The sequence below is a fragment of the Neopsephotus bourkii genome, unplaced genomic scaffold, assembly GCF_033783945.1.
Source record: "Neopsephotus bourkii isolate Nb327-2 ecotype Australia unplaced genomic scaffold, CSIRO-AGI_Nbou_v1 NB_1768, whole genome shotgun sequence".
NCBI classification, from domain to species: domain Eukaryota; kingdom Metazoa; phylum Chordata; class Aves; order Psittaciformes; family Psittacidae; genus Neopsephotus; species Neopsephotus bourkii.
Window position 1 is genome coordinate 10932691 of NW_026902242.1, and position 14853 is coordinate 10947543.

Below are 14853 nucleotides of genomic sequence, written 5' to 3' on the forward strand. Positions count from 1 at the left end.
TGTGTTTTGATTTTCATCCTAAACTGTGATTCACATCTGTGGTCTCCAGTCCCCTCCTCAAAGCTTCTCTCTGACATGCCCTGGAGTATTTATGAATTACTGCTTGTCTATAGTTAATTTCCCCAAGAAAAGGTAATTAAGGAAGTGATGACATTTCCAGGAGTCTGTTTCTATAACAAACTTGATGGGCAGGTTCCAGTCTAGCTTTGGGCTCACAGACTCAGAATGGTTTGGCTTGGAAAGGACCTTAAGTTACAACCCCCTGCTATACGTGAGAGAGGTGTTGGAGCACCACTTGTCATGAGTGGTTATGTTTATGTTGTTCTCTGGAGTGTCTGTTTGAACCAAAAGCTGTATTTAGTGAAGCTGTTCTCCTCCAACCTCCCAGCATTGAGGAAAACTTCCAATATAAATTGTGTAGAGCTGTGCCTGACAGTCATGCTCCTCTTGTATCAGCTAAAAAAGTAAAACCTTGCAGTGGCAAGATACAAGAGGCACAAATGGTTTAATTGTGGGTTGTTTTTTTTTAATGTAGATTATGCTTTTGATAACACCATATACTCAAGTTTGTGTTTTTCTAAAAGCACATTTTATTTCCCTTGTGACACATAAACAGAGTACTTCTGCAGGGGTAAAACTTGTTACTTAAAGAAGATGTGAAAATAACACCACCGTGAGGTACAAGCATCTGCAACTTAAATTTCTTGAAAAAGTTTAAAGGAATTACAGGTAATTTATAGCTGATAGTGCCTCTTTAACAAGTGCCATGGCAATTTAGAATACAGAAGTATTTTTCTTCTGGTTGGAGCTGATGCTGTATGTGATAAACAGGACTCTGGCAATGCTTCTGGATTAGAGGTAATATTTGGTGATGAGCCAAATCTTATCAGTAAGGGAAAAGTATTAAAACATGTCACCTTTCTGGAGATAACAGGGATTCTCCAACCCTGAAGGCTGGTTGAAGCCTGACTTGCTCTTTTGTCATCACCCAAGGATGCAGAGTCTTCATTTCTTCTGTACAGACATGATCTGCTAGTGCATGCAAATACGTAAGTGAAGCTTTGAGACCTGTTGGGAAATGTGACTCTGCATGACGTTAGTTTTGCAGAGAAGCACAGTGCACTTGCTTTGCAGTATCCTTTCAGAATAGACCATTGGAATGTTGCTTCTTTCCTCCATTAACTGGGTTTCAGGTGATACTTGCATTGAGGACACTGAAAAATGCATCTGAAGCGACGTGGGAAAATACAGCACGCAAGGAGTCTGTTCTTACACTTACGTGGAAAGCATGCCACTATTTTCAGTAAACCTGTTTTTAAGCAAGAATCTGCAACACAGTGCAGATGAGTGCATGGAGTGGCATCATTGTGCAAGCAAATACTTGCATGGCAGCCTCAGTAATGTCTTCTGGCGCATTTTGTCAGTTTTCATGGCTTTGATTCTGCAAGCATATACAAAGGCCTGATTAAATATAAGATTTGGTTTGTTGGGGGTTTGGTGATTGGTTTTTTTTTCCCCTTTTTTCCATGTAATCAATATCATAAATTCATTCTTTGAACTATTCCCAGAATACTATTTTGTTTGTACAGGGAGTAGTAAAAGTACTGATTGTTTTCTCAAGTTTCCAAATAGAAGAAACTTGGGAAGAATGAAGACCTGCTGCAGAGGAGTAAGAAGACAATGTGTTGGTTACAGTTACTTTGAATCTTCCAAAAGCAGTTTCCACTGTATTTAATTTCTAATACATTTGTGAGCTTCTGTATTACAGACACACAGTTGCACCAACTCCTACTCAGGCTGGTGTGTTACTGACAATAAAGTCAACAAAACTGTTCCCTAAATCTGGTGCTGCTGCCCAGTGTTTCAGTTTTTTATGACTCATGTGCACACGCTGTTCTTTACTCTGGCTTGGGAAGCAAGATTTTAGTTTTACACATCCAATAAAAATGTGAACTCCACATTTTACACATCCCAGTGTGATTGTGCCTCTCTAAAAGACACCTGTAGAATGACGTTTCTTTTTTCCACTCATCTAGATCTATGTGTGATCTGGCTGCAAAACCTTACAGGAACAAATTGTTCTATATGTTTTTCAAATGGCATAACCCTTTGTCCTGCAGTCTTTCCATCATCTCATGTTTGTTTGTCATGTTTTCTTGCTTTGTGAAGCCTCATTGTCTCAGCCTCTTCCCCTTCCCCACCTGCAGCTTTTGAAACAAGTGAGAAGTGTTCATCCTTTCAGGATTTACCCTGAGATTTGGATAATTCTGTATTCAGATTCCAGTTTTTCTGTGATGTTTGTATGACACCATGTGCTCTGTTACATCTGCATGTTGTTCTCCAGTTGAGAGAACTGTGAACTTGCTGTGTCTGCTGGCAGAGATGAGATAGTGCTAATGCTGAGCCTCTGAACCCACAGTTACTATCATACTCTGATTAATGAGAGCTGTTGGGAGGCAAGATGTACCACCACAGTATCAACACATTAATTTCTGGTTGGGTGAATAGCACCTATCTAGCCAGCTGAAAAATACAGGTGGTGGAATCTTGTGGTTACCTGGAAAAGCCTTTGTAGATTTGCTCAGAATGCCCCAAATGCATGTAAGGAAAATGGTCCTAGCAGCAGTTTGTCATCTGGCTTCTACCTGTCAGTTTAAGAAACGTTTGCTTTGGAGTAGAATCTGCTCTTTAGTATGTACCCGTATATCCCTCAATTTAGTGCTTAAATCCTTCCCTCCCCACCTTTGTTTTTTCAAGGTGTTGGGCACTATGTTACACAACTATCTGGTAATAGTACAGGGTTGGGAGAAAGGAAAAGGAGAATAAAATTAAACTTACATTGCAGCCCAGCTGATTGACCAAAGAAAAGCACAGATCTGCAATATATCTGCACATAAGTGCAGAATTGTCTGGGAAAATGTTGGCTTTTCACATGAGTCTGCTGCCTTAATTGTTAAACTTAGTTTGATGTGATACCATTTTGTGAATAGGCCACTTAAGAACAATAGGGGAGATACTGTACTTGCATCTTACAGGAATGCATCCTGTGCCCTTAAACAGATCTAAAACCAACAAGAGATTTTCCCACAAGATGTATAAAAGGATGACTTTCCCCTTAGGATTCATTATATGGCATGTGAACAGTATTGGCATCTAATGATTTATGCAAAAATGAGTGAAACCTTGTGGTTTTAGGTCTCAAGAGCTGTGAAGCTTGGCTATTGTGTGGAAGGGCAGATGGCACAAATGGTTTCACTTTACCTTTGGGAGCCTGAGCATCTATTTGGGGTCATAAGAGGAATGTGTGAAGTGGCCCCAGCCTTGCTCTGGTGGGCATAGGCTTTCCATTGATGATCCCTGGGGCTGTCACTGTGGGTAGTCCTTGTTCTGCAGGTGCCCACAGCAGAGATGGCCTGCAAAGATCAGATCCGATTGTCAGAGCTGGGTGAGATACTTGTGCAGAGATGGTTTTGAAAACCCTTGCTTTTCAGGAGAATTCTGGTTCTCCAAATGATATAATGGATAACACAGCAAAAGTAAAAACTGGGTTGAAATATATACATACACAGGGAAAGATGGATCTTGTATTACTCAGATAAACAAAACTCAAGTACAGTTTACATTGTGTATGATGACTATGTAAAATGTATCAGTAAAGTCTTTGGGTTATACTTTTGAATCATAGTATCATAGAATCAACCAGGTTTGAAAATACCTTTAAGATCATCAAGTCCAACTGTTCCCCAGCACTGCCAAGGCCACCACTAACCCATATCATTGAGGGCCTTGTCTACATCGTTTGTGAGTACTTCCAAGGATGGTGACTCCAGCACTGCCCTGGGCAGCCTGTTCCAGTGCTTGAGCACCCTCTCAATGAAGAAATCGTTCCTAATGTCCAATCTACATTTCGCCTGGTACAGCTCGAGACCATTTCCTCTTGTTCTATTGCTTGTTACTTGGGAGAAGGGACCAACCCCACCTCACTACCTCCTTCTTTCAAACAGTTGCAGAGAGTGATAAGGTCCCCCCCTGAGCCTTCTCGTCTCCAGTCTAACGCCCCCTCAGCCATTAAGATCATTGTCACAGAAGTAGCACAGTCTAAATATGACTTGTGCTAATACAGTTACTACCCTTTGAGTTCTAAATCTGCTGTCCTTACGTAAAGCCTCAAGTTTTTTCACTTTTCTTATTCTCTTAACTGAAAGTAATACCACTTTCTAGTGCAAATTAGGACTTCAGTAACCATCCTGCCAGTTTGCCAAGTTATTTGTATTAGGAATAGCTTTGCTCTGAATATTTTGATTACCTAGCTATTTGCATAAATTATTAGCATCTAACATAATGTGCTTGCATTTGGCAGCTCCAGCTTAAAATAGCAACTTTGGAACGCTAGAAATTAACTGGCTACATTTTTATCTGAAGATAAATTATGTGACTTAGCTGTGGGCAGAAACAGTCCAACGTTTTCATGAAGTTAGAACTAGTATTTTATAGTATTGTGTAAGAACTACTACTTGTGTATGAACTGTCTGATGCTGCGTGAGCTGTGGTGCTTTCTGAACGGGCACTTCCATCACTGCATTTCCAGTTAAAACTTGCCAGCACAGTTGCCTACTCTTAAACTTTTGAGGAGAAAGTTGTTACTGGTGCAATTGAAAATGGCAGCACGGCCAGGTACTGAGCAGTATGTTTAGTGCCATACAGCATGCCGCTGTACTATACTGTACTCATCTTGCACATAATGTATTTGACAGTGTTATAGCACTAGATTTTACTTGTAGTTGGGTTTTTCAGTCTCTCTGGAGCAGCTGAATTACAAATCCATGTGAGGAGTCTATACCTAAATGTGCTGTAATACCATTCTGTTACACAAATCCTCAGCTTGGTCATTTAATATTTAGGGCTAGAAAGGTACCAGAACATAGACTGGAAGGAGAACTACAGACAGCATTTGAATATGCAGCAACCTATTAGTGTTTTGTTCGAATGGACTCTTTTTATCAGGCTGTTGGACACAGCTACCATGTCAGTGGATGGGCAGGTCAGTTTTCAGGTTGGTTCTGAGTGTAAACTTTAGATCTTTATTAAAGGTACTGTTACATCTGCGTACATTGCTTTGCTCTGAGGATAACATGTGCCAAATATAGAGCTGATGCTGCGTCCTCACTGAGGGTGAAGGGAGCTTTGTTTAGTTCTTCCCTTGAACACACAAGCTGAGGCTGCATTTCTGCTCTGAGCCATTAACAATGCATCTTCATTTTAAAGTGGCCTTCTGAGAGCATCGTGTATACTTCAGAATAGTTTGTTGGTGGATCCTGGCACACATGTGGTGCAGGAGCGTGCAATGGGCTGTAGTTTATAGTTGGGTAGTTCTTATCAACCTTTCTGTTCTGTTGCATAATTTTTGGAGCCCAGTTTTCCATTCTGGGTGGTGGTAGATCATAAGCACCAGCAGATTTGCAGTAGTATGGGACCACATCAGTCCGGCTTAATGCTTCATTGGAATTATGCCAGGGGTGAATCTTTCCCTTGATTTTCAGAACTGAGCTATAACTGCTGTTTAGTCAATCTGATTCTCTTCGTAGAGTGTGGTTGAGAAGGTCCAGGCAATACCAGTCCATTTGCAACCATATATTTAGGATAAAATAAGCAAAGGACTTATTCTAAAATGAGTGTTACATGAGCCTTGGAAATAAATTCAGTCTTCCACACACCTGGTAATTGCTACCAGGGACTTAGACCCCTTCCCTGAGGACTAAACCGTGCCTCATCCTGGCAGTAATGCAAAAAGAAAAGGCTTTCCCTCCCCACCTGTGCTTCATGCATTGCAGCCCCCCTGCTTTCTCCCAGAGGGGCTGGTCCCTGCTCCAGCAGCATCCTTTAGTGCTGTCCTGACAGAAAGATGGAAGCATGGTGTACCTGGCATGGGCTGTGAGGGTGGTACAGCTTTGAGTTCTGCAGGAGAAAAAGTAACTGTGTGGATGCGAGTGCTTGTTTTTAATGGCATTGCAGTTTTCCTGGAGATACTTAGTTCTGTGATGCTGTTCTGAAGATCTTCTGTCTCATTGCTGGGCTAAGTTTTGAAAATAAATAGGTCCTTGCCCTGTGCAAATGAGTGTGGCAGGGGTCTTGTGCTTACAGGAACTGGCTTATATCATAGTTTGATTTAAGAGTGTGAATATGTAACCCTTTACACAAAAGTACCTTCAAGCAGTAACACCACGTGAATGTATTTTGTGTTTCTTGGAAAAATCAGCAAATTTTCTCTCAGAAACTGTTGGCTCGCAAAAGCTGGACGTTGCAATCTACTATAACTGGCTCGGTATCAAATCTGTAACACAATATTCAGTGAGCATAGCAAAAACACAAGGCAGGGGGAGGAGGGAAGTGTTCCGTTTTGAATTCACAGTACCTGCCTGAAGAATACACTTTTGCTTTCATCTTAGAAGAAAAACTGGCCTGGAGATCCTTCCTAAAGCAATTGATTAACACTTTTATAAATCAGTGCAGTACCAGATCCCACCACAGGAAGTGGATTCATGGATTAATCCTTGACTGAATTCTTTTATAAGCAATGTATGGACATGAATGTTCTTCATGTGGATTTCAGTAGAAATTCTAAACCTCTTATATTGGATATTACACAGTGATGAATTGGGAAGATAAGTTTCTTCATGTTAGTTTCTTTGACTGCTACAATACCAGAATAATTTGTCTTATAAATATTAATGAAAAAGTGAAAACACTTAATAGAGGGCAGCGACAGGTATAGATCTTCAAATTTCACTTTTGTATTTTGCCTTCTTTATACTGATTACCTTAATCTTTGCAGCTGAGCAGCGAGTTAAAAACTCACAAATCCCTCTTAGGTGCATCACTTTTAAGTCAGAAAATGTGTTTATATGATCTGAGAGTTAAAATTCATTTTCCTCTATTAAAGAACAGCTGTCCTAGCCTGGGCAATGTAATTCAATACAGCACAGCACATTTTGTGCACGTTTATTAGCACAAATTCGTAATGGTTGTTTTGGAAAATGTGGTATGAATTTCTCTAAAGCCCTTCACACTGGAATAGTTAATTCAACCTTACAAATCCTTGGCACTTGACTTTCATCTTTTTAGAACAAAATACAGAGGCTGTGATGTGATGCCTTGAAGTCAGCAAAACAAAATGGTACTTTACCAGCAGCATTTACTTTGATCAGTTTTCAGCATTTGTGCCCTTGCCTTTCACGTACTACAAATTGCTTTACCAGAGGAACGGGGCAGGAGCCCGCAGACTGTTTTTGTAGTTGGTTTCTGTGGTGATACTCAGCCTTCCATGAAACTGTGATCCCCGGGGATAGAGGAGCCTCAGCAGCCGCTTTAACCGTGCTGCTGCAAGAGACCTTAAAAGAACTCTGTGGAGACTGGGCAGACAGCAGTGACCAGCATGGATACATGCAAACAGAGCTGGCTTGATAGACATGGCACCTCTGAAATGTGCTTCCTTTTAAAGGTCTTTATTTTTCTACAGTTTTTATGACATACATTGAAAACGTATTTTATCAAAAATGGCAGAACTACTCTGTGGTTCATGTCCTAGTCACAGTTCTATGCTTTGTGTTGGCGTGCTTTTTAAAAGTGAATTTGTAGGGTTTGTCATAAGGTGGTTTTAGACTAGCTGTAATCTTTACTTTTCACCTCTGACCAAATTGTCATATTCCTCGCAAATTAGTCATGCATTATGAGGAGGACCGTGTGCCAGAGGAAGCTGCAAAGGCAGACGTGGGTCTGGAAGAGGAGCTTGCTCTGACAAACAGCTGCTGAAGTTGAGCCTTGTTGAGAGGACTGCTCCTGACACACATGTCCAGAAGGTCTGGCTTAACTGTTGATTGCACAATGAAGCTGCTGGCTATGCTCATCTGTGGTAGTGAGGCATATGTTAGACTTACTGTCCTGTTTGCAACACTGTGCAGTTCTGGTGTCCTCAGCATAAGAAGGACATGGAGCTGTTGGAGCAAGTGCTGAGGAGATGTCATGAAGATGATAAGGGAACTGGAGCACCTCCCGTATGAAGACGGGCTGAGAAAGTTGGGGCTGTTCAGCCTGGAAAAGAGAAGGCTGTGTGGAGACCTCATAGCAGCTTCCAGTGTCTGCAGGGGGCCTACAAGGATGCTGGAGAGGGGCTCTCCATTAGGGACTGTAGCGATAGGACAAGGGGTGATCAGTTTAAACAGTGGAAGTTCAGGTTAGATACATGGAAGAAGTTCTTTACTGTGAAAGTGGTGAGGCCCTGGAGCAGGTTGTCCAAGGAAGTGGTAAATGCCCTATCCCTGGCAGTTTTCAAGGCCAGGTTAGACAGAGCCTTGGGCACCATGGTCTAGTGTGAGGTGTCTCTGCCCATGACAGGGGGGGTTGGAACTGAGTGATCTTAAGGTGCTTTCTAACCCAAACCATTCTGTGATTGTCCTGTGCCATTGTTATACTGATATCTGCATGGGTAAAGTGCTGGTCCTCAATATGTTTTAAAATCAACTTGAGCAGATCAGTAGTAACTGCTTGTTACATGGACTAGGTGAGCTAAAAGAGCATTAGTCCATTTAATAGCTCTGGTTTAATTTTCTTTTGGTATTGTTTGACCAAACCGTCTAAGATGCAGAAGACTTTGAGACAGTATGTTGTTAACAAGTACAAAATGTGTGTATTTTTATAAGCTTGTTTGAACCTGGAAGAACGGATGGGGAATATCCTTTTCTGGAGACTAATGTTAAAAAGAAAAAAAAAAAGCTTACATGGGAGTTCCAGAAAAATAATGATTTTTACCACAAAGTTCATTGAGTTCAGAATTCCACACCATGTCTTCATGTCTAGCTTACAGCACTGAACATGACTGGTTTCTGGTGGAGTTTCTGGGCAACGCTTCACTTAAGTATTTAATGATATGGATGCTGCCAGTGAAAATACAAAAAGGGAAAAATTCTACTTAGCTTTTCGGCTGTTAATTAGAAACATTTTGTTTGGTGGTTTGAAGTGATCCAGTACCTTTCTGTTAATTTGTGGAGTGTTCAGAAGGTGTTCTGAATTGTCTAGACACTTGAGACAGGATGTGCCTTGAAGAGCTCATAAGCTAAGGCGAGACACAAAGATGGCCAGGGGAAGGGGAGAACACATAGGATTCAGCCAGTATCTGGCTCAACTGGAGCCACAGTGGGGGCACTCTAGCAGAAATGACGTTTTGGTGAGATAACACTGCAGATCATCCACTGCAGTGCTGTGGGTGGAGACAACCATGGCAGAAGCTAGCAAAAGGGCAAGAGGATGAGAGCTTAACCAAGTGTAATAGTCCACTGACTGCTGTTACACAAGGTAAAACCCACATGCCTGGCAACTAGGTTGTTGGCAAAATACTAGTAACTCCCCACAGCAGTTTGCTGGAAAAATCTTTCTAAGGGCCAGGAAAAAGTCTCCCATAAGAGATACCACTGTTGTGTATCATCAAGAATAGGCAGGGGAATAATTATACTGAGAAGTCTGCTAATTTTGTGTGACTTCTCAGTGGGAACGTCATGTTCAGACAAGGCTACCCAGCTGCTCCTCTGAAGCAAAAATGAATGATGAAAAATATGATGATCAGGATGGTCCTGAGCCATTTTTGAGCAGCTCTGGGGGTTGTTTTTCTTTGCCTGTAAAACCAAGCTGGTGCTGAGGACTTCATTATTCTAAGAAGTGTAGTGACAGGGAATATATATGCCAAGAAATACAGTGGCAGAGGCTACTGCAGAAGCTTGATCACGTTGACTATATTCTCTCTCAGGTTTAGGACTAAGAATCTGAATTGCACATTCTATGGTTTATGGTTTGTTGCCGTCTCATTCATGAGCATTTATCCTGAAAACTTGCACAGAGATACTTAATTTGCTAGTGAAAAATCATTTGATTTTGTGTTCAAGACCTATAGCTTTCTTAAGCTTTTCTTAAGCTGTTCTTAAGGATCAGTCTGCACATTTCAGGCAGAAATGCAGGAAAATTCCAGGGTGTGATATAATTTACCCTACAGTTCCAGCCAAAGGCATGGATAGATACATCACTACTTTTGAATATGGCTCAAACTTTGTTGATTATTTCCATGCATGTATGGAAATAGTCATATATGTGCATAATATATACATATTTAATTTCCAAAGTGTAAAGGAATAGCAGCTACAAAATCTGATGGTAGATCCAGTTGCAAAGAGTCTCTGATTTTCTCACTAAGATGGTGTGATTGCTCTTAATGCTCTCTCATGTGATGAAACCAACAGGCAGAAATATTCCTGAAGTCTAAAACATCTGTCTTGTCTGATAGATGTTGGCTTTGAATAAACTTGTCTGAGATTAGTTGAAACAGAGATACTTCTCCATTTCCTTATTACCCAAAGGACTTGGCCTAGCTGTTTCTGAGATGAAGTTTTCAGAGTGTGTCATATTTCTTGTATCACTTCTGGTTTTAATAAATACCAGAGGTTTTAAATACCAGAAACGTTAAAGATTTCTAATAGGAGCTGCTTCTTTACATTGACTTGACATTCTAATGAAAACACAGCCAGGGTGCAAACCCAAACTGAGTACATGTGGGCCAGAGTGACAGGGCTGTTACTCTTTTCCTACTCTTGGTTATATACATAAACCTATATTACAGCTGATTTCATTAATAGTTACATTAGCCTTTACTACCTTTAGGATCAGTATCCTTTAGGAAACCCAGTTATCATTGGGTGTGAAAATGGATGCATATGTTAAGCGTGCATGTGTTTAATATTTATTCTATTTAGTGTAGTAGACTTTTTCTTTGAAACTTTAAAAAAGTTAAAGCTGGATGCACTTTATGCCATTTAGAGCTAAGAAAACCCTAATCAGAATAAAAATTGATCTCATATTTGCCAGATCAGGACTGCAAAAGATATAACTGGGCTGCTTTGGTCATCTTAGATTACAGTATTTTTCGTGCTTTGTAAGAAAATATAACCCCAGAACAAGGTAATAATATTTAATAGTTTAAACAGCTTATTACTAATTAGCTGTGATTACAGCTGAAAACCCACAAGAATTACTGAAAGCTTTTTAATAGCCATGAATTTAATAGCAGTTCTAAGCACCTTTTTCTTTCCACTTCCATCTCTCCATTTCTAGACAGAACAACAAAGTGGAAGCCTTGTAAAACAAATAATGTTATCTTCTTTCTTATTATAGCCTGATACTGTAAAGCAGTTCTTATAGCTAAGGTCATGACTTTGGCATTTGAAATCTTTGTCATCCTGTTAGCATTCAGAGTGCTGACACACTGCAGTTACCTAAAATGAGGTATTTTATATTTTTTTTTTCTTTCTTTCCAGAAAATTGAGAGATGTGGTAATCTGTGGTACTCCGTGTTTTCTGGTGGAAATGCACAAATACAGCTTGAGCCAGGCAGTGAGGAAGGTGGCTCCTTTAGGTGGAACGTGGTGGTGCCCAGCCTTCCTGCAAGCAGAACTAGTGCTGCCCGAGCTGCTGGCTGAAGGGAGGAGCCCCATATCTTTAAAGCAGTTTGGGTTTAGCACAAATACAGAATTATTCTTTTAATATCAGTTTTCCAACAAGTTTTAATAAGGATAACAGATAGGGATGTCCTCAGTGCCCCCAGAGGTGTGCTTATGGGATTAGACACCTGTTTCACTACTTTAAGTAGTAAACTGATGCCTACTGCTATGTAAGAATAATGCAGTGAACCTTAGCACCATCCATGTCTCAGGTTTTCTTTCAAATTCTCTAGCAGGAAACAAAAGAAATCTGAATTAGCTGTGTGCTCATTTGTCCATGCCACCATTCAGATTGGTGGCTGTGTTTACGCTCTCTACACTTTCTTAGGAAGAACTGTGATTGTCCCACCTGTTTCCCACTGTTGAGACATCAGCTTGCCTGCGCAGTCTGTGTGATAGATTGTCTCCCCATTGTGCACTAAAGCCTTTTTCCTGTAAATCAGGATGAGCTATAAAGCCAAATGCTGACTGCTTAAAATCTTAGATACTGCAAAACCAGTATAATATCAGTTACAAGTTGTTATTAGCTAAACACTGGCAGGCTGTTCTGTCATGCACTTGGTTAGGGTTTTGCCCGAGATTGTGTCCTTTCTAGAAGGACAGGCATTGGGACAGAAGGAGCCAGGCAGGAGAGGCTTCCAGCAACTGCAAACTCATTGCTTACAAGTCACCTCTAACAGGTTGCCTCTCTTCTACAATGTCCGCTTTCCTAGGATCATTTTCCATATGTATTCGTTTAGTCCCTGAAGACAGGCATTTTCTTTCCCTGGTGTATGTTAGGTCTTTTATTGCAGTTCCTTCCACAAATTAGTGCAGTGCTTGCTTTGTGTTTCTGGACGTGTCCCTCCTGTTTTTTGTTTGTTTAGTTTCATTTATTTTGCAGGTTAGATTTATGCCCTAATAGCATCAGCAGATGAGGTTTGTACTCTAAGCCAGCTTTGTAGGCTATCATCTAGAAAGCAGAGTTTGCTTTGCAATTCTTTTTATCTCCGTGTTCTCCAAGTCTCAGCTTAGTGGTTTGACCTTTTGCATAAGCTATTTTTCATCAGCATTTGCCAAGGTTTTCTTAAACACTTTAGCAGCACTTCGCAAGCATACAGCACAAACGTTAACTGTTTCATTCTTTGTATTATCTGTGCTCTGCTGACTGATTTTGGGGGGAAATAGATTAGTCTGTAAGCTTGAGTCCTAAGGTCTGAATGCTGAAAGCTATAATATATATATAAAAAAGACCTTTCAAATTTCACTTTGGTTTTGAAACTTGCAAGGAGGTATTCATATATTTATATGTTCCTCTGTAGGTCACGTTACATTTGAATCCAATTTCATCAGTGCATATTCACCAGAAGCCTTTGGTGTTTCTTCTCAACTCTCCTTTGCCTCTGGTCTGGAAGCTGAAAACAGAAAGGTTGGCACCTGGAATCCAAAGAGTTTTCTTTGTAAGTACACACAGACCTCTGCCTGCTTTCTATCATAGCTACTGTCGCACAAGACTTGGTTAATGGCATTCATTTGGAAAGTTTTCAAACATACATTAAAAAAAAATAACAAGTTAAGAGGAGGTCAGGTTTCGGTGTAGGGCTCTGGGGAACAGTTAGGTGTTAGGGCAAAGCAGTTTGGGAAAAGTAACCAATTCTTTGTTAGGTGAATTCAAGGTAAAGAAAGCAAACCTGCCTCTTCAGGATGTGTATATCATGCAATTAGCAGCCACTCCCAATTCAGAAAGCTGTGAGGTTATAATAGATTGCCAGTCCTGATTAGAAGTTTAATAGTACCATAATGCAAGAAGTCTTAAAGCAATGGGAAATACTATGGGTGGACACTAGTTGTGTGGTCTGTGACCAAAACAAAAATGTGTATGCATTGAGCTCAATATGTACAATTATGGTTTACTCCTCTAATGCAGCTTTTTTGACTGAGCTAAGCCCAGAGTGAAGTCATTTTTATTTCTCAGAAAGACTGGAGCACTGCTTATAATGTAGGATCCAAATATTACCTAGTATTTGTAAATCATGTCCTTACAGTTTGCCAGGACATTCAAGTTTGCTATTTGTAGTGAAACAGACAATTTGTTTGGATGAAATTTTTAATGTGTGACATCATGTCTAATCACGAGTTGTCTTTTCAAAGTTACAGCTTTTACTATATTCAATTCTAATTGCAGAACTAACCTTGATTATTTTTAGCTCTGTCCTTATAGGGTTTAATTTTGCTCCTCCAGCACAGCTGACAGTGGTAGGCAAAACTGTTTCTGCAGTACCAGATAGGAACTTGATGGTGTCACTTATGCATCACCAGCAGGGGAAGATGAACAGTACTGCAGCATTAGTGCACTGGAAAGGGACAATGCTCTCTCAATTGACCTGCTATAGTGGTGACACCATTAAGTGCATCAGGAGTCCTATCACTTGCTGGACACCTAAAGCTTTCTGGGTTTGTTTTATTTTTTCCTGTCATCAGGGTACATGAGTAGAAGTATCCTTGATATTTTGAACTCTGAAGGACTCCATCCTGATTTTGGTACAGTGTTACTGATTGGTGCAAAGAACATATGCTTTTTTTTTGTCTTCTAAGGTATTAATAATCTTAGGTTTTCTTGTTGCTCTGTTAGAGACTCTTGACTGTTACCTTCTTTGTTGACCATTCCTGGTATATGTTCTTAGTGCAACCAGTACAGTTCAGGTCTGCTTAGAAAATGACTGAGGAACAAGATGATGAAGAACAATATTGTTAAGAGTCCTCATTCCTATCCCAGCCAAAAGAAACGGCACCTTTCATCAGTTAATCAAGTCTTGGATCTACTTCCAGTTTAGATCTCCTCCTACAATTACTACATCATCACTCCATATCAGCTAGTTTGTTCAGCTATCTCTTCTCCTCTCTCCTCTTCTTCTTCCTCCTCATTCTCCTCCTCCAGGATTTCCCTCTTCCCTCACCTGGCTTCTGGGAGCAAAGAGGTGCTCTGCTGAGAGCCATCATCTATTTCTGCTCAGCAGACTGTGCTGGTATTCAGGCTGTGATCATGCTGGGCTTGCTTGGCTTGGCTCAGCAGGGCTTCAGCAGGCTGCATTAGGGCATAGGAACAACAGGAATGTGCCTAAGGCCTTGTCTGCCCAAACTGTACCATTAGCTAACTGTTTGCTTCAGAAAACTGTTTCAAGCTCTCCTGGTTACAAAACCAGGCTTGGAAATGTGAGCAGCAGCACTCATGATTTGTGCCAAACAAGAAGTTGTCTTACCTCAGGAACTGCCACAGTGATTTAAACCTGATGCTGCAGGAAGGACTGCGCTGTCTCTCAGGTGGGGCAGCAGTAGC

At 40.7% G+C, this 14853-nt stretch overlaps 1 protein-coding gene across 2 annotated transcripts in view; it reads left to right on the forward strand.

Moving 5' to 3' along the window:
• TGFBR3 (transforming growth factor beta receptor 3) overlaps positions 1 to 14853 on the forward strand; it is a 116602-nt gene that overhangs the window by 57516 nt on the left and 44233 nt on the right. For both annotated transcript variants that reach the window (XM_061379237.1, XM_061379236.1), the window contains exon 4: positions 12839 to 12976. In XM_061379237.1, coding sequence (XP_061235221.1) covers positions 12839 to 12976 — 138 coding nt within the window. The remainder of the gene's footprint in view (positions 1 to 12838; positions 12977 to 14853) is intronic.